General features: G+C 39.6%; 1 protein-coding gene across 2 annotated transcripts in view; it reads left to right on the forward strand.

The window, feature by feature from the left end:
- FCHO2 (FCH and mu domain containing endocytic adaptor 2) overlaps positions 1-25,714 on the forward strand; it is a 349,104-nt gene that overhangs the window by 169,181 nt on the left and 154,209 nt on the right. For both annotated transcript variants that reach the window (XM_033929206.1, XM_033929212.1), the window contains 2 exons: positions 7,021-7,054; positions 12,286-12,362. In XM_033929206.1, coding sequence (XP_033785097.1) covers positions 7,021-7,054; positions 12,286-12,362 — 111 coding nt within the window. The remainder of the gene's footprint in view (positions 1-7,020; positions 7,055-12,285; positions 12,363-25,714) is intronic.

Raw genomic sequence — 25,714 nt, forward strand, 5'->3', positions numbered from 1 at the left:
CTATCGATGTATGTTCCTTATATACAATTATTCCTCAAAGTGAGGCTTTAGAAATTGTTCGCACCACTCTAGAGTCTAGATCAAATAAAAAAGTCCCTACTGAATTTCTGTATCAACTTGCTGTGATAATACTCCAGGACAGCTTCTTTATGTTTGAAAATGAACTTTTTCAACAAACTTCAGGGATAGCGATGGGCATTACAGTAGCCCCATCCATTGCTAACTTGTTTATGGACTGTTTTGAACAACGTTGGATCTACTCATCCCGATTTTTTGCTCAGATTAAATTTTGGACGAGGTATATTGATGACATCTTTCTCATTTGGAATGGAGGACCTGTTGAATTGAAAGGTTTTCTAACATATATTAATAATTGTCATCCTAAGGTTAAATTTACACACACTTCCAGTGTTTGTAGTATCTCTTTTCTTGATGTCCTAGTCACAAAGTTGCAAACTGAATTTGCAATGTCAGTTTACACTAAACCTACGGACAGTAATTCTATATTGCATTATTCTAGTGCTCATCCTGAACATCTAAAAAAGAGTCTCCCCTTCTCCCAATTTCTACGCATTCGGAGAATTTGTACATCAAATAGTGAATTCAGATCTCAAGCTAAGTGTCTGAAAGAGAAATTTCTACGACGAGGTTATCCTCTGAAGATTGTTAATACGGCTTACAAACGAGCGTACTATAATCATCGTGAACACCTATTATCTGATAGAAGTATTGAAAGTTCTGAGTCACCGGAAAAAATTATGACATGTATACTCACCTATTCTAAGAACAGTCACCGTATTGCCAACAGTTTAAGAAAGCATTGGGAAATCCTCACAATAGCGGGGACATTTAAAGATTATTCCCTGAGGATAGCCTACCGAAGAAATAGGAATCTCAAGGAAATGTTATGCCCCTCTATGTTGAGAGAATGCAAGGACACTCAAGCATCTGGAGATGTAGGGCATTACAAATGTGGAAAGTGCCAGATGTGTCCTCTTATGGACTGCAGTACCTGTTTTAAAAATCCTAAGGATAATAGGGAGTACATGTTAAAACATCATTCAGATTGTAAAACTCAAGGGGTGGTCTATATTCTGAAGTGTCCGTGTGACCTCCTTTATGTCGGTCAAACTTCGCGGAAATTAAATATTCGCTTGACCGAACATAAAAGTAATATCAAGAATTTAAACAGAAATGCCCCCCTAGCTAAACATTGCATTGATTACAAACATGAGTTTTCCTCTTTAAAGGTGACCGTCATAGAAATAGTACAACCAAATAAAAGGGGTGGAAATTTTCGTCGTATGCTTGCTCAACATGAGCAACGGTGGATCACCCGTTTACAATCTTTACACCCAGGTGGTCTTAACAAACACATGGAATGGCAACACTTTTATTAACATTTATTTGTAATTTGTTTGAATGTTAGTTTTTTGATACAATTTGCATGGTCTGTGTAACTTTAATGTAATTCGATCTCACTCATGACGTCAGGACGCCAACAATTTCCTTGAAAAAGAGGCTGTCGCCATTTTTTCACATTGAGACTTTTTCCTGTGCAGAGATATTTCAGCAGGCAAGTGTTATATTTTAGCTGACTAATATATACATTATTGAACTGTTTGGTTGACTTTAATTTGTTTTTTACAGCATGCTCCATTAATCGGCCCTGAAGCAGTGGATGTAATTAATTTCCACGAAACGCTGGCCACGTTGGCATGTTTGGAAGCAATTCGCTGTTAATATACAGTCTGGTTGGAGCTAAGTAATTTTAAACTCTACCATGAACACTTTGATGTTTAAATATAGTCTCACCTTAAAAGAATAGTGCATTCACATTGTTTAATTGAAAACTGAAGAAGTCAATAAGAATTTGAAAAAATTTTTTTAGAAAGTACTGTTAAACTTTTTTGCATTAATATTTATGTATAATAAAATTTAAAATTTTAAAATTCAGTGGAGGTTAGGGACTAGAGGGTTGCCGATGATTGGAGCAAAGGAGCTGAAAAATCTACGCAGACTTGTACGGTCAGAGTCTATGACTTGCGTAGGCTCCTTAACTGAGGCCCCTCTAGTTAGGTAATAGTGCTTGCACTTTTCAAGATATAGTGGGGATTGATGAGCTTTTATAATTATTATTTCTCCACTAAGGGTTATATACTATAGTGTAATGATTTTTCTCATCATCCCTTCTACTACCCCCTTTATCTCTAATTTGAGATTCTCCATTGGATCACCCTCCAATTTCAAATAGGCATCCTCATCTGAAAGTTGACGCCACGCCTCTCTATGGTACATCATTCGATCCTGTATAATGATGGCACCACTTTTATCAGCCCTGGATATCATGATGGTATCGTTATTCTGCAGTTCTTTAAGAGACAGTGCTTGATTCCTATTTAAATTATATAGTCTCTGTTGATGAAAGTATTCTTCAAGTTCAGTCAAATCTTTCAGTACCAAATCTTTATAAGTTTGTAAAAAAGGTTTCAAAATACCGGAAGGACACCATTTCGAATCCGGTTTCAAAATGGAGAGATCAACACTTGGAGGGTTTTCTTAAAAAAAAACAAAAAAAAAAACACTTTAAGTTGCAGTTTCCGAAAAAAATCAGAAAAACGCTATCCACAAACGAAAGGGGTCATAAGGAATGGTGGGGACAAATCACAGACCAAATTGTAATACTTGAGTTTGTATGCAAGAAAGAGAAGTGGAAGAAATGTTAACAATCATTGACTCTGGTTCTTTCTTGTTGTCACATTTGGACCCTGTTCCCAAGGTTTTTGAAAAGATCTTCCTCTCCCTTTTGACTGGTCATTCTTTTTTGATGATGATGTATTTACACTTATCCTTTATTCAACTCCAGAACCTTCACTACTATCATCACTACTTCCTTCTGTTGACGCTGAGGATCCCTCAAACGCCACTTTATTTGTCATCTTCAAGTTACTTCTGTTCTTCATAGTGACTACCTTCTTAGCCCAATTATATACTCTATTCTTTTGGTAATCACGCTCGTCGTGCTTGAATTTCTTAATTTTGTTTAGCTTCAATGATTCTTTAAATTTAGAAATCATCTCATCCAAAGTTTTCCTTTTCAATATAAGATCCTCAGCATCATGCTTTTCCTGCTGTATCATATTCTGAATATTCTTAATTTGTTCCCTAAGTTAATTTTCTACATTAGAAGTGGTTTCAACCAGCAGTATCATCAAATCACGGCTACATCGATTCAGAATTGCCGTCCAGCAGTCCATAAAGGATTTGCCCATCGTAAATGTCTTAGGCTCTTTCAGCACTTGCAGTCCTCTTGGGATCATCGATTTGCATAAGTCCTGAACTAATGTACTTTCGTGCAGTTCAGCACGTCAGTCTCTATGTGGAAGGGGGGTCACTCTGACATAGAGCAGGGGGATATCCTTGATAAAGCCTAATATATGCGAAACATAGCTCTATGTCGCAGTGACCCCCCCTTCCGTGTAGATTAAGATGAGTATAACTTAACTCTAAAAGTAATTTTTCTATCTTAAATTATTCTAAGAAATTATATCTAAACTATATCTAAAATATATTTATTAAATAAGACTGTTGACGATTTTGGTGCTGATATGCCGTATGTGAAAAAATTTAATGTTCATACTGGCTGCACCGCTGAGGTCTGAGAGTGAATTAGTCTAAGGCTTTCTTTTTTTTTTTAATGATTTTTATTAATATCACAGCCAAGATCACAGCATGAAACAAAAGCCGTAAAACAAAGGTATACAAAAACAGTTCAAACAGTCCAGGAATGGCAACAGTAAACAATTAAAATAAATCAGCAAGGCCATGCCCGTCAACAGAGTACCCACGGGAAGCAAGGGTATAATAGCAAATCTTGGAGCAGACTATATAAAAGCTAACAGTAGGACAGATACTCTCCTGGAGAACAAGCTAAGGCTACTATAACCATTTTATAGTAGAAAGAAAAAAAAACCCCTCACACACTCACATCCATTCCAACAGGCAGCAGCTAGCCAGGCGTACCATACTAGCCACACCGCATAATCCCCACAGATCCCCACACATACCCCATCCATTCACACACCAAACACACTGGCTTGAGAGTTAGTATACAATATGGCGCCCCCGAGATCCAGCCAGTCAAGAGCGCGGCTGGTCCACGGGGACGGTCCCTTCAACCATCCTCTGGAATGCCTTCAATAAAGAAACATAAAGGCGTTTATCATGAGAGAATGCAGACCGGTAAGTATACATTTCAAAAGTAGCAACCTCCGTCAACTGCTGCCATTGTGGAAAGGAGGCCGCTGTCTGTTCCACCCAGTGCCTGAGCAAGAGTTTTTTCACCAACAGGAGTGCCTTATACAAAAACTTCCTGTTTGGGAGAGTAAATCCCCCTTTTAGCAATTCCCTCTGATCTCCCAACAGCAGCAAGCCATAATCACGTGGCACCCGTCGCCCCAGCAAGTCATCTAGAAAGGGAAGGACCTGAAACCAGATAGCCACATGAGGGCATTCCAAAAACATATGGACTAGGGTACCCTCAGCCTTCTGGCAATTTGAGCAAGTGGTATCATCCCAGAGACCCATAGCCGTGCCCGAGCTCTAGAGATGTAAGCACGGTGTAAGATTTTAAATTGCATTTCGCTGAGGTCTGTGGAACCCACTAAAAGAGAGTGATTAACACCCAACTATCTACTTGCCTAATTATCGAATCTCCCACTATAATGGCTGTCCTAACCCTTCCATACTGGGTAGAAGCCCCTGAAGACACATCCACGGTGCGAGAGGACATTGCATCCCCTGGTGGGCAGGTACTGGCTACAGGATTGCCTCTTACTTTACCAGGGTGATCTCCTTTAAGAAGACCTCCCTCCTCCAAGGCAGCATAGAGGCTGCCAGACTGGAGGTGGGAGTTTTCTATAATGTCTCTGTAGGTCTCCTCGATGTATCTCTCTCTTTCCTTCAGCTCCTCCAAGTCTGCTACTCTAGCCTCAAGAGATCGGACCCATTCCCTGAGTGCTAGGAGCTCTTTGCACTGAGCACACACATAAGACTCTCACCAACTGGGAGATAATTGAACTCAAACATGTGACCTGGGTTCAAAAGACTGGATAGCCCCCCATCTTGCTGCTGGACTTCTGCCTGCATATTAATATTGATGATTTCTTTATTACGTTGCTACGGGAGTTGGAATAGGTGCTCCAAATTCCTCTAAGATTGCTAGTTAGATGTTAGGTTATAAAACCTTATGTTATGCTATGTCCATACAGAAAATAAAACCTTATGTTATGCTATGTCCATACAGAAAATGATTTAATTTAAACCACCATAGGCTATGTCTTTTTGGAAAATGCTGCAATTTTGAAACACCCTATGTCCACTAAGTCTATATTCCAAATCTGTATGTTATGACTATACTGTAAAAGCTGAAATTTATACCTCTATGTACACCAAGTTTGTTTTTCCCACTAAAGTTTGTCTTTCTTATACTGTGAATGTACTTTTGTAAGCCGTTCTGGCTCCTTTGGGAGGACGGGCTAAATAAATGAATAAATAAAATAAAAATGTTTTTATTATTATTATTATTATTTTGTAATGTTGTAATTGGCATGTTATCCTTCAAGGATTTCTTAGACTATTTCTTAAGAGCTAATTACTATCTAATTACTTTTTTAGTCTTCTAATTGGTTCAACGATGACACCTAGATCCTTTTCCTGGGCGGTGACTCATAACGTGGAACCCTGCACTATGCAGTTATAGTTTGGGTTCCTCGTTCCCACATGCATCACTTTTTACTTGCTCACATTAAACGTCATCTGCCATTTTGATGCCCAGTCTTACAAGATTCTCTTGCAATTTTTCACAATCCTGTTGTGACTTAACAACCTTGAACAACTTTGTGTCATAGCTAATTTAATTATCTCACTAGTTATTCCCATCTGTTGATAAATATGTTAAAATTAGAGAATGACATGGGAACAGAATTTCTCTGTCCTTATAGTTAATCGTGGGAAACCATCCCTTTGTAATTCTTTAAGAAGAGAGGAAAGAATCATAGTATGAATGGGCACAGCCTCTGATCCTTAAGCCTTGCAATGAAGAATGTAAAAGGACTGTGGTTGAGATAGACACTAAAGAATAATATGGGATGGTTTCCTGTGGTTATCCACAGTGACAGGGACAAATTCTGTCTTGGTGTCAAATATAGCGGTCACAGCACAAACCCCTGAGGAACTCCTCTATTTATTCTTCTCCATTGAGAATATTGACTATTTAAATCTATTATCTGTTTTCTGTCTTTCAACCAGTTCTTAATCCATAATAGGACATTACCTCCTATTTCATGACTTTCTTATTTCCTCATAAGTTTTTTATGAGGTACTTTGTCAAAAACCTTTTGAAAATCCAAATACACTATATTGACCGGCTCACCGTTATCCACATGCTCATTCATCCCTTCAAAGAAATGTAGAATGGTGAGGCAAGATTTTCCTTGACTAAATCCATATTGGCTTTGTCTCATTAATCCATGATCCATGCTTATGTATGTTTTCTGCCATTTTGTTCTTTTTAATAGTCTCTACCATTTTAATTCAACCCTTGGCTGTAAGTGGTCTAAAAACTGTTGAACACTGTGGGCTGAATATCTATTTTCAAAAATTAATATCAGAAACAGACAGCCTTTATAGAGAGCCATTGGATTTGTGAAATTTGCACCAAAATATTCATAAGGTATAAGACGTTCAGTGAAAAAAAAATGTTCTTATGTTGGATAGAATTCTTGAAAATAAACTTGCCTTTATCCAGAAGGTAGCTTTTTGCATTTAACCAGTTTGTAACCCACCTCTTCAAATGCTTTCTGCAAGCATCCAGTATGTTAACTGATTCACTGGAAAACACAAACTGACTTGCTCATTCTCTTTAGGTTTTTCCAGCATTTATGGAAAGAATTTAACCATGCATAAGAGAGATGGAGTTTTATGTTTAATTGTAGTTCTTTTAATAATTTTTTTTTCTAGGTGAAGAATTAACAAAATCAAAGCTTCCTCCTGAGTAAGTTTCTTATAAAAATATTCCTATGCCTGTATTCTTCTTGTTCCTTTGATCCTGGGGATTCAGTTTTCTTGTGTGCACATATATGTGAATCTTCTCTAGTTTATTAATTTTGACTCGGTATTAGTTTTTATTATACTTTTTGTATTATCTGGTCAATAATTAGCCCATGTCAGTCGGTGTTTTTTTAAATGATGACCACTGCAGGCAGAATTAGCTCCAGATATTCAATGAATGGCAATGTCTGGGCATCAGCACTAAATATCCAGAGCTAATTCAAAATGTGCTGGTCACCGTAGCTTATAGATGGGCCCTGACTGAATATCGGCCAGGACCCACATAAGAATCAGGTGCCACAACCTCTCCAATTCCCCTTCTCCCCTCTAGTCCTGCTCCTCTCCTGTAAAGACGATAATAGCCCTAGCCTGAGCTGCTGCTCCCCCCCCCCCCAGGTTCCCCCTAATCTCTTTGGTGGTCTACAGGGTCCTACAGGCAAGAGTGATGTTTACTCCTACCCATCATGGATCTGACCTCAAAATGGTCACCATGACCCCTAGCAGCAGTCTCACGGTACTCGTCTTTCCAGCAACAGATGGCTGTAGACTTGGATGTTGAATTGGATACTGGCTCCAAGTATTCTAAGGAGTATCTAGAAGTCATGCATCTTCCTCAACCTCCGGCAGAGTGTCTTAAGCTTCCACTTCATAAGCTTTTGAATCAAACTTTTGCTCGATGCATGGAAACAGCTTTTTCCATACCAGCTGTTCCAGGAAAATTGGACTCTAGGTATAAAACTGTGCATCGCAAAGGGTTTGACAACTCACAGTTATCTCATCAATCCCTGCTTGTTGACTCCTCCTCCTTCCAAGGTCTATGCCACAGTTCCTCCTGGAAGGGAGGGGAAAACTATGGACAAATTTGGACGTCGCATCTACCAGAATACTATAATGTCTTCTAAAGTCCTCAATTTTTATTTCATCACTTACTTTGAATTTCTTCTTTCTCTTCTACCAAAGTTTTTGGCTTATTTGGATAACCAAATACATTTTGAGTTTCAAGAAGTCATTGCTTCTTTCTCTCATTTACGTCTGCATCTCCTCCAATCATCTTATGATGCCTTCGAGTTGTCTGCCCGAGCGGCTGCTTGCTCTATAGCTATGCGTCATCTTGCCTGGCTTTGTACCATTGACCTGGACCTTCAAGACCGCTTGGCTAACATTCCTTGTGAGGTCAACGACCTCTTTGATGAATCCATCGAGGCAGCCACCAAGAAATTATCTGACCATGAAAAATCATTTGCTTCTATAGTCAGACCTAAACTAAAGCAAGCTCCTGCCAAGCCTGCACGCTCTGCTGTTATCTATCAAAGGCGTTTTGCTCCAAAGCCGGCTATTATACTCACCCTCCTCTGAAAAAACAACAACCTCAGAAGCAACAGAAACCCCAACCTTCTGCTGCACCTAAGGCTTCTCAGCCTTTTTGACTGTTTACAACAGAGCATAACCTCCACTGTTCTGTCTCTGTCTCCTTTTCCCCCTATTGGAGGTCATCTCCATCATTTTTACAATCGATGGACAATAATTACATCCGACCTCTGGGTGCTTACCATCATCAGGGAAGGATACTCTCTTCATTTCACTCAGGTTCCACCAGAGCTTCTTCCAAGAGAGTATCCTTCCAATCCATCCCAGACCGCCCTTCTTCTTCAGGAAGCTCAAGCTCTGCTTCGTCTCCATGCCATCGAACCAGTTCCCTTGGAACAGCAGAACACAGGGTTTTACTACCGTTACTTCCTTGTTCCGAAGATGACGGGCGATCTGCGACCCATTCTGGCTCTCAACAAATTCCTAGTCAAAGAAAAGTTTTGAATGTTGTCCTTGGCATCCCTTTATCCCCTTCTCGAGCAGAACGACTGGTTATGCTCTCTGGATTTCAAGGAGGCCTACACTCGTATCCCCATTCATCCGACCACCCGTCAATACCTCAGATTTCGGGTGAGGAATCTGCACTATCAATACAGAGTACTACCCTTCGGCCTGGCCTCGTCTCCCAGAGTTTTCACCAAGTGCCTGGAAGTGGTAGCAGCAACTCTAAGGAATCATGGTCTTCAGGTATTTCCCTACCTCGACGACTGGCTCATCAAAGATTCCACATCTCAAGGGGTTATTGTAGCGACCCAACGGACTACCTGGTTCCTACAAAGTTTGGGATTCGAAATCAACTTTCGCAAATCTCAACTTCAGCCCTCTTAGTTTCTACAATTCATTGGAGCTGTTCTGGACACTGTCCAACTCAGAGCATTTCTTCCACAACTACGTCTGGAAGCTGTTCTTCAACTCTGTCACACAGTGTCTTCCCACTCTTCCATCTCAGCGAGACACATGATGGTACTTCTGGGTCACATGGCCTCTACAGTACACGTGACTCCTTTTGCCAGACTTCACCTCAGAATTCTTCAGTGGACTCTGGCATCTCAATGGACACAAGTTTGCGACCCTTTTCTCAACACATTTCAGTCATTCCTTCCTTAAATAAGTCTTTCCGTTGGTGGATGCTCTCTTCCAATATTTCCAGAGGCTTGCTTTTTCAAACGTCCCCTCATCAGAAGGTCCTCACGACAGACTCTTCGACCTACGCTTGGGGCGCTCATCTCGATGGTCTCTGTACTCAAGGCCTCTGGACCAGTACGGATCGTCAGTGTCATATCAATCAGTTGGAACTTAGAGTGATCCTCAAAGCTCTCCATGCTTTTCAACATCTGCTTCACGAAACAGTAGTCCTCGTTCGGACGGACAACCAAGTCGCCATGTATTATGTCAACAAACAAGGAGAGATAGGGTCTGCCTCCCTTTGTCAAGAAGCTCTGGAGGTTTGGGACTGGGCAATCCGCCACAACACCTTCCTCAAAGCTGTCTATATTCAAGGGGCAAAGAATTGCTTGGCGGACAACTTGAGTCGTCTACTGCAAACTCACGATTGGACTCTCCATTCCTCGCTTCTTCGCCACATTTTTTCACAGTGGGAAACACCACAGATAGACCTCTTTGCAGCTCCCCACAATTACAAACTGCCTCAGTTCTGCTCCAGGATATACTCTCCTCACCGCCTCGAGGCAGATGCTTTTCTTCTGGAATGGACGAATCTTTTCCTCTACACATTTCCTCCATTCCCTCTCATTCTCAAGACTCTAGTCAAATTAAAGAACGATCATGCCACCATGATTCTAATCGCTCCTCGGTAGCCGAGCCAACCCTGGTACTCCCTTCTACTTCAACTCAGCAGCAGGGAACCATACCTTCTACCAGTTTTTCCTTCTCTGCTTACACAGAGTCAAGAATCTCTGCTTCATGCCAACCTGCAGTCTCTACACCTGACATCCTGATACCTTTCAACATAACCCCTCTTCAGTTTTCTCAATCTGTAAGAGACGTTTTAGAAGCTTCTAGAAAGCTTACAACTAGACAATGCTATCACCGAAAATGGACTAGATTTTCTACATGGTGTTTTTCTCATCATAAGGAGCCTCAGCATTCCTCCTTATCGTCTGTTTTGGACTATCTTTTGCACTTATCCAATTCTGGCCTCAAGTCTACATCTATACGAGTCCATCTCATTGCAATTGCGGCTTTCCATCAGCCTATTGAAGGGAAACCCCTCTCTGCTCATCCGGTGGTTTCCAGATTCATGAAAGGACTTTTCAATGTCAAACCTCCTCTCAAATCGCCTCCTGTGATTTGGGACCTCAATTTTGTCCTTACTTATCCATTGAAGCCTCCATTTGAACCAATTGATAAGGCTCATCTGAAGTATCTCACTTGGAATGTGGTGTTTCTCATTGCCTTCACTTCTGCTCGACGAGTCAGTGAGCTGCAAGCTTTAGTTACTGACCCACCATTCACAGTGTTCCATCATGACAAAGTTGTTCTTCGTACTCTTCCGAAATTCCTACCTAAAGTGGTCTCAGAATTTCATCTCAACCAATCCATCATACTTCCAGTGTTTTTTCCAAAGCTTCATTCTCACCCTGGAGAATCAGCTCTTCATACTTGGGACTGTAAACGTGCTTTGGCCTTCTACTTGGAACGCACCAAACCACACAGAACTGCTCCTCAACTTTTGTTTCCTTCGATCCAAATAATTTGGGCCTTCCTATTTCTAAGCGTACCATCTCCAACTAGATGGCGGCTTGTATCTCTTTCTGCTATGCCCAGGCTGGATTACCCCTTCACATTAAAGTCACAGCCCATAAAGTCAGAGCAATGGCAGTTTCAGTAGCTTTCCTCAGATCTACATCTATTGCGGAAATTTGTAGAGCTGCTACTTGGTCCTCGGTTCATACCGTCACTTTTCACTATTGTCTGAATACTTTCTCCAGACGGGATGGACAGTTTGGCCAAAAAGTATTACAAAATATATTCTCCTAAATTGCCAACACTCCCACCATCCCATTCTGGTTAGCTTGGAGGTCACCCATATGTGAGAATACCTGCCTGCTTGTCCTGGGATAAAGCACAGTTACTTACCGTAACAGGTATTATCCAAGGACAGCAGGCAGCTATTCTCACAACCCACCCATCTCCCCTGGTTGGCTTCTCTGCTAGCTATCTGAACTGAGGAGACGTGCCCTGTGCCCTGTGCGGGAAGGCACTCGCGCATGCGCGGTGTGGACGACTCAAAACTTCGAGTTTCTTCAAGCAAGTCTGCTTGTGAGGCGTCTGCATCCGGGCTCCGTCGATGACGTCACCCATATGCGAGAATACCTGCCTGCTGTCCCTGGATAACACCTGTCACGGTAAGTAACTGTGCTTTTTCTTCACTCCATATCATCTATAATCCTTTTTAGATCTTAAGGGGTTAACCAGTGGTGGGGATGAAAAAAAAAATTAAAGCTGGGCATGGTGATGTTTAAGTCTTTTTTTCTTTTAAGCTTTTTTGAAATGGTGATATTTTTGTTGGAATATGACTCTGTATTTCTTTTGCAAGTAGTTTTTACTTGTTAAGTTGTTAAATTAATAAAAATAAAATAAAAAAGAAGACCTATTTGAAGAAAGGGAGTTGAAGACTGAGTAGAATTAATTCAGCAATCTTGATAGTGACGCTGTTGCTTGAAGAATGTATACTGCATGGGTTGTAGTTAGAATAGTTTTCATTCAGTCTGCAAACCTGATTGAATGCCAGTTCATGATATAAATATATTTAATTCATACATATTTGTCTGCAATCTGTTGCAGGAAGGTGAACAGTGATCTGCTTGTTTGGGATCCTTTGTTTGGAACATCTTATGATTCATCTTCATTGTCTTCCTCAGGTATAAAATAGATTGTCTTGTAATAGGAAAATCTTTTTTCTTTGCTTTTAAAACATTTGGGGGTTATTTTATATCTACTGGCACTGGATAAATGTACACACATTCTTTTCACTCAGTGGATTGTGGAAAATATTTACTTTGAAAATTATCACAAATTATGCATCGATTAAAACCCATGCTATCACCATATGATTTTCGTACAGTAGTTCAGGCTATGGTTTTGTCGAGACTTGATTACTGCAGTGCCTTGTATCTGCAGGGCACTGCAGATAGCTCAAAACGCAGTAGCAAGATTGATATTTGGATTGTTGAAATATGACCATGTTTCACTCTATTTCCAACAACTGCACTGGTTACCAGTTGTTTGCAGAATACAATATGAAGCGGTAATGGTCTGTCACCAATTCTTGTATGGAATCATACCAGAATTGTTTAAAAATTGTATGCTTAGTTATTTACCAAGCAGCTCATTATGTTCTGAGAATTTAGTTTTACTGAAAACAAATGCTAACCCGAGCTTGGTGGAGACTGGTAAAATGACTTTCTGTTGTGAAGGAGAAAAAATATGGAACTCCCTTGTGGGCCAAATACGAAACTGTCATGAAATAGGCCTGTTTAGAAAATTGCTAAAGACACAATTATTTGTAGACGCCTTTTTCTAGTCAGTAATTTTCTCTGGTTTAGCTGAAGAATTATTCATGATCTTTTTATTTAAGCTTTTGCTGCTATTTTGCAGATATGTTTTTAGGACTGTTTGTTTTATTATGGTTTTTTATATTTCATGTTTGTAATTTATGTAAACTGTGTAGTTTTGAAGGGTATAGAAATTTTTTTAATAAATAATGTGAAAGTTTCTGTACACATTTATACCTGCTGATCTATACAAATAACTTTTCTGACTAGATTGCAGCCTCAGTAATGTGTCCCTCCAAAAGCTAATAAAAGTGTTTGTGAGAAGTACCACATACATACTTTTTTTTTCTTTTACACTTCCGACCTCTGGGTGCTCACGATCATACAAGAAAGTTATTCTCTTCATTTCCTTCACATACCCCCAGATCACCCGCCAAGAGAGTTTCCTTCCAACCCTCTGCAGGCCTCCCTTCTCCAGGAAGTTGAAGCTCTGCTCGTTCTCAATGCTCTCAAGAAGGTTCCTCTGGAACAGCAGAACATGGGGTTTTACTCCCGTTATTTCCTTGTCCCGAAGAAGATGGGAGGTCTCCGACCAATTTTGGACCTCAGAGCTTTCAACAAATTTCTCGTCAAAGAAAAATTTTGGATGCTGTCTATGGCATCTTTGTATCCCCTTCTGGATCACAATGATTGGTTATGCTCTCTGGATCTCAAGGAGACTTACACTCACATTCCCATTCATCCAGCCTCTTGCAAGTTTCTCAGATTTTGGGTGGGAAATCAACATTACCAATACAAGGTGCTACCTTTCGGCCTGGCATCATCTCCCAGAATTTTCACCAAGTGCCTAGTAGTTATAGCAGCAGTTTTACGAGGTCATGGACTCGAGGTTTTTCCGTATCTCAAAGATTGACTCATCAAAGATCCTACATGTCAGGGAGTTACTGTAGCGACACAACAGACTTCTGTTCTTACAAAATTTGGGATTTGAGATCAGCTTCCCCTATCTCAGCTGCAGCCCTATCAGACTGTGCAATTCATTGGAGCTCTTCTAGATACTGTACAACTCAGAGCATTCCTTCCTTAGCAGTGCCAGATGCTCTGGTAAAACTCTGCCAACAAGTGTCCACCCTTAATTCACTCTCAGCGAGACACATGATGGTTCTCCTACGTCCCATGTCCTCTACAGTTCACGTGACTCCTTTTGCCAGACTTCACCTAATAATTCCTCAGTGGACCCTGGCTTCTCAGTGGTCGCAGGCTTTTGATCCCGCTCTCCCAGCACATTACAGTGACATCTTCTCTACGGCAATCTCTTCAATGGAGGATGCTCTCTTCCAATCTTCACAGAGGTTTGCTATTCCAAACGCCCCCTCATCAGAAGGTTCTCATGACAGATTCCTCAGCCTACGGTTGATATAGTGTATCTAGATTTTCAGAAAGCTTTTGATAAAGTTCCTCACGAGAGGCTCCTGAGAAAATTAAAGTGTCATGGTATAGGTAGCAAAATTCAGTTGTGGATTAGGAATTGGTTATCAGATAGAAAACAGAGGGTATGGTTAAGTGGTCATTTTTCTCAATGGAGGACAGTAAACAGTGGAGTGCCACAGGGATCTGTACTGGGACCGGTGCTATTTAACTTATTTATAAATGATCTGGTAATTGGAACGACGAGTGAGGTGATTAAATTTGCAGATGACACTAAACTGTTCAAAGTTGTTAAAATGCATGCGGATTGTTAAAAATTGCAGGTGTACCTTAGGAAATTGGAAGATTTGGGTGTCTAAATGGCAGATGAAATTTAATGTGGACAAATGCAAAGTGATGCATATTGGGAAGAATAACATGAATCACAGCTACCGGATGCTAGGGTCCACCTTGGGGATTAGCGCCCAAGAAAAGAATCTGGATATCATCGTAGACAATACAATGAAATCTTTTAGCCAGTATGCGGCGGCAGCGGCCAAAAAAGCAAATAGGATGCTAGGAATTATTTTAAAAAGGGATGGTTAACAAGACTAAGAATGTTATAATGCCCTTGTATCGCTCCATGGTGTGACCTCATTTAGAGTATTGCGTTCAATTCTGGTCTCCTTAACTCAAGAAAGATATAGTGGCACTAGAAAAGGTTCAAAGAAGAGCGACCAAGATGGTAAAGGGGATGGAACTCCTCTCGTATGAAGAAAGACTAAAACGGTTAGGGCTCTTCAGCTTGGGAAAAAAATGGCTGAGGGGAGATATGATTGAAGTCTGCAAATTCCTGAGTGGAGTAGAATGGGTACAAGTGGACCGATTTTTCGCTCTGTCAAAAATTACAAAGACTAGGGGACACTCGATGAAGTTACAGGTAAATACTTTTTAAAACCAATTGGAGGAAATTTTTTTCACTCAGAGAATAGTTAAGCTCTGGAATGCGTTTCCAGAGGATGTGGTAAGAGCGGATAGCTTAGCTAGTTTTAAGAAAGGTTTGGACAAGTTCCTGGAGGAAAAATCCATACTCTGTTATTGAGAAAGACACGGGGAAAGCCACTGCTTGCCCTGTATTGGTAGCATGGAATATTGCTACACCTTGGGTATTGGCCAGGTACTAGTGACCTGAATTTGCCACTGTGGTAATGGGCTACTGGGCTTGATGGATCATTGTTCTGACCCAGTAAGGCTATTCTTATGTTCTTACACTTGGGGGGCTCATCTAGATTGTCTCCGTACTCAAGGGCATTGGTCCACTAAAGATTGTCAAAATCACATCAGTTTGTTACAACCCAGAGTGATCTTCAATGCTCTCAAGGCTTTTCAACATCTTTTTCAAGATCAAGTGGTCAGAGACATTTTGGATGCTTCCAGAATACCTGCCAGCAGACAATGTCACAACCAGAAGTGAACTAGGTTTTTTGCTTATTGCGATCTTCATCACAAGGAGCCTCAGTCTACCTCCTTGTCTTCAGTTCTGGATTATCTATTTCATTTATCTCAATCTGGCCTCAAATCGACCGCTGTTAGAGTCTATCTCAGTGCAATTGCTGCTTTTCATCAACCACTAGAGGGAAAACCTCTATCTGCTCATTCTGTGGTTTCCAGATTTATGAAAGAACTTTTCAATGTCAAACCACCTCCAGTGGTTTGGGATCTCAAAGTCGTTCTTGTTACATTAATGAAGCCTCCATTTGAACCAATATCTATGGCTCATCTTAAATATCTGACTTGGAAAGTGGTCTTCCTCATCTCTCTTACGTCTGCTCGCAGAGTCAGTGAGCTACAAGCTTTGGTAGCGGACCCACCATTTACAGTATTCCATCATGATAAGGTGGTACTCCGCACAAGAGAATGACATGGTAGCTACGGGTAACCCGACGAAATAGGGACATAAAAGAAATGTTCGCTGCAGGTACGGGGACAAGGCCATTCACTGCCCCATGGAGCAGTGAATGGCCTTGTCCCCGCAGTTAGCTGAGGAAACGCACGCAAAATCCCTTCTTCCTCCTAATCGCGGTCCGAGCATCTCCCTCCCTCCCTTCCCCGGCTTATTTTAATTTTCTCTTAACAAGCAGCCGGAGCCTTGAAATCACGTGTAACTGCTAGAAAGTCCTCCTCTGTCACAACTTCCTGTTTCTGGTTACGTCAGAGGAGGACTTTCTGGCAGCCGCATGCAACTTCAAGGCTCCGGCTGCTTGTTAAGAGAAAATTAACAAGCAGGGGAGGGAGGGCGATGCCCGGACCATGGCGAGACAATGGGAGGGAGGGGGCAGCTGGACTATGCAAAGGGTTTTGTGGATGGAATTGGATCAGAAGGTTTGTGGAGACGGGGGGACAGGGATCGAGCTCATGGGGACGGGGACCAAGCTTACAGGGACGGGGATGGGGATAAGCTCACGGAGACAGAGACAAGTTTTTTTTTCCCTATATTATTCTGTACTCCGCACCCATCCAAAATTCTTACCCAAAGTTGTTACAGAATTTAATCTGAATCAATCAATTGTACTTCCAGTGTTTTTTCCCAAGCATCATTCTCCTCTTGGAGAAACTGCTCATCATACTCTGGACTGCAAGCATGCTTTGGCCTACTATTTGCAAAGGACAAAATCTCATAGATCTTCTCTTTGTCTCCTTTGATCCTAACAAGTTGGGACATCCAGTTTCCAAGAGGACAATTTCCAAGTGGTTGGCTTCTTACATCTCGTTTTGTTATGCTCAGGCTGGGCTGCAACTAGTCACAGTCGAGTCACAGCCCACAAAGTTAGAGCTATGGCAACTTCAGTAGTTTTTCTCTGTTGCACTCCTATAGAGGAAATCTGCAAAGCTGCTACTTGGTCCTCGGTTCATACTTTTACTTCTCATTACTGCCTGGATTCCTTTTCCAGATAGGATGGCAACTTTGGCCAAACAGTATTACAAAATTTATTCTCCTAAACGCCAACACTCCCACCATCCCATTCTGGTTAGATTGGAGGTCACCCATACATGAGAATATGCGGCCAGCTTGTCCTGGGATAAAGCACAGTTACTTACCATAATAGGTGTTATCCAGGGACAGCAATGAACAAACAGATCACAAAAGAAAAAAGACACATACATCTGCTTTCCTGTTTTTTAAAACAGACCCTAGGTTTTAAGAGCACTGCTCAACCAACTCAGAAGAGGAAAAAACCCTTTTTTTTTTTTCTTTCCTGGTTTTTAACAGACAGTACGAAAGCTTAGTTAATGGCTGTTTGTTCATTGCTCTAACCATGAGCTCTTAAAACCTGTCTTTTAACTAAAAGGCTGTTAAATAAAGACACATTTTTCTGGCCACATCATTTCCGTGGGTTTGACTAAATCTGTTTCCGCTAACATCATCAGAAAATGGCTCCTCCTCCACCTAAAAGGTCTGGTTTTGGGTGTTTGGGACTTAGGCTTTTTTTGGGTTCTTTATTCTGTTGTAAGTGTAGACGTAGTGGTAGTCTGGGCGTAACAGCTGAATGTAGAGGCAGGCCATTATAAAAAATAACCTCCTTTTGAACTTTTTTTTTTGAGAATGGATATTTTCCATGTTTCTGCATTTAGGGCCTTAGGCCAAAAGGGGACTTTTTTTTTTTATTATGCCCCTCCATGTGTGTCTATGGGTAAAGAATTTGAATGAGAGGAGTTGGAGGACCCTGATCTGAGTGGGAGGTGAAAGTAGTAAATAAAAAGGGAAGTGAAGAGTAAAAGTGGGGCTTTTGGTTATCATTATCTTCCGCCAGGGCCCTGGTAGTGAAGGAGACTCTTGGAGATATCATCAGCCTGTGGGTGTGAGTTTGAGTGGGTTTGCCAGTAGAGCAAACAGTGGAGTTTTTCAGCTTGGCAGTGAGATAATGATGTACTATATAAACAAACAAGGAGGAACTGGGTCTCTTCTTCTCTGTCAAGAGGCTCAAAAGATTTGTAAAGATTTTGGAAAGACTAAAATGCTTAGGGCTTTTCAGCTTGGAAAAGAGACTGCTGAGGGAAGATATGTTTGAAGTCTACAAAATCCTGAGTGGAGTAGAACGGGTACAAGTGGATCGATTTTTCACTCTGTCAAAAATTACAAAGACTAGGGAAAAATTACAAGGAAATACTTTAAAACCAATAGGAAGAAAATAATTTTCACTCTGAGAATAGTTAATCTCTGGAATACATTGCCAGAGGTTGTGGTAAAAGCAGATAACAGCTGGTTTTAAGAACGGTTTGGACAACTTCCTAGAGGAAAAGTCCATAGTCTGTTATTGAGAAAGACATGGAATATTGCTTCTCCTTGGGTTTTTGCCAGGTACTAGTGACCTGGATTGGCCATCATGAGAGCAAGCTACTGGGATTGATGGATCATTGGTCTGACCCAGTAAGGCTATTCTTATGTTCTTATGATTGCTTGCAACATCTTCCTGAAAGCAATCTGCATTCAAGGGGAGCAGAATTCTTTAGTGGACAAACTCAGCCGAATTCTTCAACCTCACGAATGGATGTTGAACTCAGCAGCTCTTCATCTCATCTTCTCTCAAATAGATCTGTTTGTGTCTCCCCACAACCACAAGTTACCCCACTTTTGCTCCAGGCTGTACTCTCCTTATCGCCTAGAATCGGACGCTTTTCTACTGGATTGGACACACAAGTTTCTCTATGCGTTTCCACCCATTTCTCTTGTTCTCAAAATACATGTCAAGCTCAAACAGGAGTCAACCACTATGATTCTGATATCTCCTGGGTGGCCAGGCAACTCTGGTTCTCCCTTCTACTTCAACTCAGTATCAGAGAGCCAATAGCTCTTCCAATTTTTCCATCTCTTCTCATGCAAATTCACCAACCTTCAGTCTTTGCACCTGACATCTTGGTACCTCTCAGGCTGAATTCAGCAGACCTACATTTCTCTCAACCTGCCAGATACATACTGGATGCTTCCAGAAAACTGGCCACACAGCAGTGTTATACTAAAAAATGGACCCATTTTTCTGCTTGGTGTATACTTAATCACCAGGATCTGCAATCCACCTCTGTTTCCTCAGTTTTGGATTATTTCCTTCATTTGTCTGACTCAGGCCTCAAATCCACTTCCATTATAGTCCATCGCAGTGCGATTACTGCTTTTCATCAACCAGTGGATGGGAAACCTCTCACTGATCATTCTGTGGTTTCCAGATTCATGAAAGGATTTTTCAATGTTAAACCACCTCCAATAGTTTGGGATCTTAATGTGGTTCTTTCTAGACTGATGCAGCCTTCCCTTGAACCAGTGTCTTCAGCTCATCTGAAATATCTCACTTGGAAATTGATTTTCCTCATTTCTATAACTTCTCCTCGCAGAGTGAGTAAACTTCAAGCATTAGTGGCAGACCATTTACAGTGTTCCACCATGACAAGGTTCTTACCAAAGGTTGCCACTGAATTTCATCTTAATCAATCAATCAATCAATCGATTGTTCTTCCAGTATTTTTTCCCAAACCTCATTCTCATCCTGGAGAAATGGCTCTTCATACTCAGAACTGCAAACGAGCATTGGCTTACTATTTGCACAGGGCTAAATCACATAGATCATCTCCCCAGCTTTTTGTCTCCTTTGATCCTAACAAGTTGGGGCATCCTGTTTCTAAGAGAATGATTTCCAATTGGTTGGCTGCTTGCATCTCATTCTGTTATGCTCAGGCTGGGCTGCAACTGGAGAGTCGGGTCACAGCTCATAAAGTTTGAGCTATGGCAGCTTCAGTAGCTTTTCTCCACTCTATCCCTATTGATCTGCAAAGCTGCTGCTTGGTCCTTGGTTCATACCTTCACTTCACATTATTGTCTGGAATCTTATTCTAGACGGGATGGGCACTTCAATCAAGCAATATTACAAAATTTATTTTCCTAAAAGGCCAACACTCCCTCCATCCTTTTCTAGTTAGCTTGGAGGTCACCCACATGTGAGAATATGCTGCCTGCTTGTTCTGGGATAAAGCACAGTTACTTACTGTAGCAGGTGTTATCCAGGGACAGCAGTTAGATATTCTTACAACCCACCCACCTCCCCTGGTTGGCTTCTTAGCTGGCTTACTGAACTGAGGAGCCGTGCGCCTACTTTGGGCAGGAAGGCACTCACGCATGCGTGGTGTGTTCAGTTGTGAAATTTCTAAAGTCCTTAAAGTGCCGTTGCACTTTTGCAGCTGTCCATACTGGGACTCTGTGGATGACATTACCCACATGTGAGAATATCTGCTTGCTGTCCTTAGATAACAACCTGTTACAGTAAGTAACTGTGCTTTATTGATGATATCGCAATGGTGCAACAATAGAACAATATCATAACTTTTATCATCACACTTTAGTACATAATTGCCATTATCCCCCCACCATCCCTTTCATAGTATAATAATGTGATTGATGATCACATTGGACTGCAAGAAATAATCAGAACCCTTCAAGACATATCATCAATATAACCAGTAATTACTACCGAAACACCCAACGCACCACAGAGTGAAAAAGGTGGCTCTAAATCAGTGTGTCTCAAACTTTTTCAGCTTCGACACACTAAACATTGCAGAGCATATGAAATAGCTACTTGGCTTTTGTTTAGAGTAAGAAAAATAGACAACTATACAAAGTGGGGTAAATATAGTTACAGATCTCCAGCTGAGAGTTCCTGCTGGGAAACATCAAGTGAGGGAACTACCACCACAGAGCTCCTTATATAGGAGGAGACTACCCGGTCACATGACTCCCAATTACCTATCCTCTGGGAGCTTAATTGTCATCCAATTTAACATCCAAAGAATGGAATTAAATTGGAATGAAGTTAAATTAGAATCAATTGAGATACACTGAATTAACTTAAAATGTCTCCCTCTAGTAAAAGAGAGCTAGAACATTTTGGCAGGCTATTCAATTTCATGGTTAAGACCCCATGGCGCCACTGTGTGCTAGTCATATATTAATTTTTGTTCTTTGTAAAGCAAAGATTGAAATAAATCTCCTCCATGAGGTAAAGTTACTTTTATCAGAACTGTGTATCTTAATTCATTTAAAGTATGACCAGCTGTTATCCAATATTGAGTCAAGGGAGCCTCCATTTTGCTTGTCCTAATGGTGCTCAAATGTTCCATAATTCTCAATTTAATCTGACATTGTGTGTGACCTATATAATATAAGCCACAGGGACAAACTATGGCATATACTATCCCTTGAGATTTAGTTTGTGGAAGATCTGAATTTAAACACTTTTTGTGAATGTGATATTGTTATTTCAGTGATATGCATAGATGTATAACAAGCTTAACATTGCCCACAAAGGGCATGTCCCGGAGAACGTTCCATACTGTAAGGTTGAGTTTTTAATATTTTACCCAAATTTCTAGCTCGCATGAAAGCAAATCTTGGGTATTCTTTTTTTTTTTTTTTTTTTTTTAATCTTTATTCCTTTTTATTTCTTTCAACAAGTGTACAATATTATTACAATTAATTCACATAACTCACTTGACATTCTTAAACAATATTATTATACATGTTTTAATACCCCCCATCCACCTCCCATCCCTTCCCATATCAACAAATTATTTCGTCCAAACTTATACATACTTATACATCCCTCTTTCATAATACAATTAATCTTACATTAAATCTGTCCCTCCCCCCACCCTTTCTTCCTCAAACTCTTTATTCATTTTATTATACAAAGTAATGCACAACAATATATATCTCATCATAGTACATATATCTCCTTATATTTCATAACAACATATTTCCAATAAATTTACCCTCTTTCCTTTTCTATTCATACCTATATACCATGTTTCTTATATCCATTAATCAGTTGAAATATACCGCTAGCTAACTAAATTATCCTATCCCCCCCACCCCACCCCATTTTTATAAATTATCCTCTAAGGAAAAAGAATAAATCTTAATCATTATAATAATCAATTAATGGCCTCCACACCTCTTGAAACCTTTTAAAATACCCCCTTTGTATTGCAAGAAATCTTTCCATCTTGTACATATGACAAACTGAGTTCCACCAGAAACTACAATTCAGTCTAGAACAGTCTTTCCAATTAGTTGTTATTTGCTGAATTCCCACACCAGTAAGAATCATCAATAATTTATTGTTTGCTGCAGATATTTGGCATTTGGCCCTCATACACATTCCAAAAACCACTGTGTCATAGGATAATGCCACATGACTCTCCATCAATATGTTGACTTGATCCCAGATTGATATCCAAAATGCCTGAATATATGGACAATAAAATAAAAGATGGTCTAAAGTTCCAACTTCAATTTTACAATGCCAGCATCTATTAGACTTAGAGCAATCTAATTTTTGTAATCTAGTAGGGGTCCAGAATGCTCTATGCAACAAAAAGAACCATGTTTGCCTAATAGATGCTGACATCGTACCTTTAATTCTCCAAGACCAAATACGTGGCCATTGAGATGCATTAATCTGATGCTTAATCTCAATGCTCCAAATATCTCTTAATCCATTTTTAGGCTTCTTATTCAAATAATTAGATATAATTTTATACCACTTTGCGGCCTGATGACCCAGAAAATCTGCCTGGAAACATAAGAATTCTAAGCTGTAATGATCATTTAAAGATTTCCATTCAGGGAACCCCACCTGAATAGCCTGCTTCAATTGCAACCACTTAAAACTTTGTTTTTTATTCAGACCATATTTATGTTGCAATTGTGAAAATTCAAGCATCTTACCATTATCAATTATTTCCGTTAATGATCTTATACCTGCTTTAATCCAATCTTTCCAGACAACCTTAAACCCGCCTATTTGTATCTTGGAGTTTACCCAAATAGTCTGTTGTTTCGATTTTAAAATAGAATCAGTAGTTAATTTGTCTATAAACCTTAATGTTTTCCAAGTATCCATTAATACTCTATTGTCCTTACGTATTCTAGGCACTTTTATACCAAGCAAAAGATCAAGCCTAAGTGGAAAGATAAGTGATCTCTCCATCTTTAACCACTCTGGTAATTGTTCCAAAAGCTCTGGGAGGACCCAATACATACCTTGGCGCATGATATAGGCTTGATGATACCTATAAAAATTGGGAAAATTTACCCCACCCTCCTCAATTGGTCTTTGCAAAGACACTAAAGCCACTCTTGCAATTTTACCCAGCCAAATAAATTTAACCAGAATACTATTTAATTTTTTATAGAAAGACCCCTGAAAAAACACTGGTATCATTCCCAATTGATAGCAAACCACAGGCAAAATCATCATTTTAACAGTTTGAACTCTTCCCCACCAGGATAAATGTAAAGGATTCCATTGCTCACACATCTCTGTTACTTTTTGTAATAAAAATTTTTTGATTTATTCTCATTGTCTCTTCGAGTGTTTTATTCAACCAAATACCTAAGTACTTTATTCCATCCTCTTTCCATATAAAAGGGAAAGAATCAAATATACCTTTTGTACAATGCACATTTAAAGGTAAAATCTCTGATTTAGTCCAATTTATTTTGTATCCTGAGAATTTTCCAAATGTATCTATTACCTTCAGTAGACATGGAATTGTTGTTTCCGGATTCCTCAAATGAAGCAAGATGTCATCTGCATAAGCAGATACTTTATATTCCACTCCAGCACATGGAATACCCTGTATGTCCTTTGCCTGTCGAATAGCTAATAATAAGGGTTCAAGAACTATATCAAAGAGCAAAGGAGATAATGGACAACCTTGTCTAACTCCCCTCTGCAACTTAAAAGCATCTGAAATATTATTATTTATATATAAGCGAGCAGTTGGGGAGCTATACAGTGTTTGAATCATTTGTATAAATCCGGATCCAATACCAAACCACTCCATAGCTTGATACATGAAATTCCATTCTATACGATCAAAAGCCTTTTCAGCATCTAGTGATACCGAAAAAGCCGGATCATTAATTTGTTTTGTTAAATAATACATCTGAAATGCCAGTCTAGTATTATTAGAAGAGTGTCTCTGAGCAACAAATCCAGTTTGATTCATTCCTATTATATGCGGAAGAGCTTTAGCCAATCTTAATGCTAAAATCTTAGCTAATAATTTACCATCTACATTTATTAAAGATATAGGCCTGTAATTTGACACCAATGTTGGATCTTTATTTGGCTTTGGCAAAACAATAGTTAAAGATTCTGCCATAGTGCCTGATATACAACCTTTATTCAGTTGATCCTGATATAATTTTAATAAATATGGTAATAGGGAAATTTGAAATTCTTTATAAAACTCTACTGTAAATCCATCTCCACCTGGAGCGGTCCCAACTCTAAGGGATTTCAATGCCATTTGTAATTCTTTTAATGATATAGGTTTATCTAAACTTCCTTTTATATGATCAGGAACCTTAGGACCTTCAATTAAACTCAAAAAATCCAACCCATCTTTCTCTTTATTTAAATAAGACTCCGAAGAATACAGTGACTTATAATATTTTAAAAATTGTTTTAATATATTTCCAATTTGAGAATGTGAATTGCCTAACTCATCCTTAATTATGTTTATTTTTTCCTTCCTTTTCTTTGCTTTTAAATAATTTGCCAATAATCTTCCAGCCTTATTTGCACTACCATAATATACCGCTTGTTGAGCAAAAATATCTTTCCTTACTAACCCAGAGGAAATTTCATTATATTCACATTTTTTTTTTAACAATATTTGAAATGTCTCCTGTTCCCATTTATTAACCAATTTTAATTCCAAATTTTTAATTTCTTTTTCCAAATTTACATATTGCTTTCTTAGCTGTTTCTTTTTATATGCAGAATATGATATAATTTGTCTTCTCATGGTTGCTTTGAAAGCATCCCATAAAATTCCAATCGACATTTCCTCTAAATCATTAAGTAAAAAATATTCATTAATTTTAGTTTGAAATTCTGTGCAAAATTTAGAATCAGCAAGCAATGCATTATCAAACCTCCATACCGGTTTAGAATTATCTTGATCTACTAAATTAACTTCTATCCACACACCACCATGATCAGATATTATTATTGGTTCTATGTCAGCTTTTACAACTTTATGTACTATCTGATCTGAAACAAAAATATAATCAATTCTTGAAAATGATTGATGAACATGTGAACAAAATGTAAATTCCCGATCATTAAAATGAAGAATACGCCATATATCTTTTAAATTACATGATTGTATCAAATTATCTAACCCCATTGATTTCATAATTCTACTTGGTTTTTTATCCATTATTGGATCTATAACAGCATTGAAGTCCC

The sequence above is a fragment of the Geotrypetes seraphini genome, chromosome 1 (assembly GCF_902459505.1).
Source record: "Geotrypetes seraphini chromosome 1, aGeoSer1.1, whole genome shotgun sequence".
In the NCBI taxonomy this organism is placed as follows: Eukaryota; Metazoa; Chordata; class Amphibia; order Gymnophiona; family Dermophiidae; genus Geotrypetes; species Geotrypetes seraphini.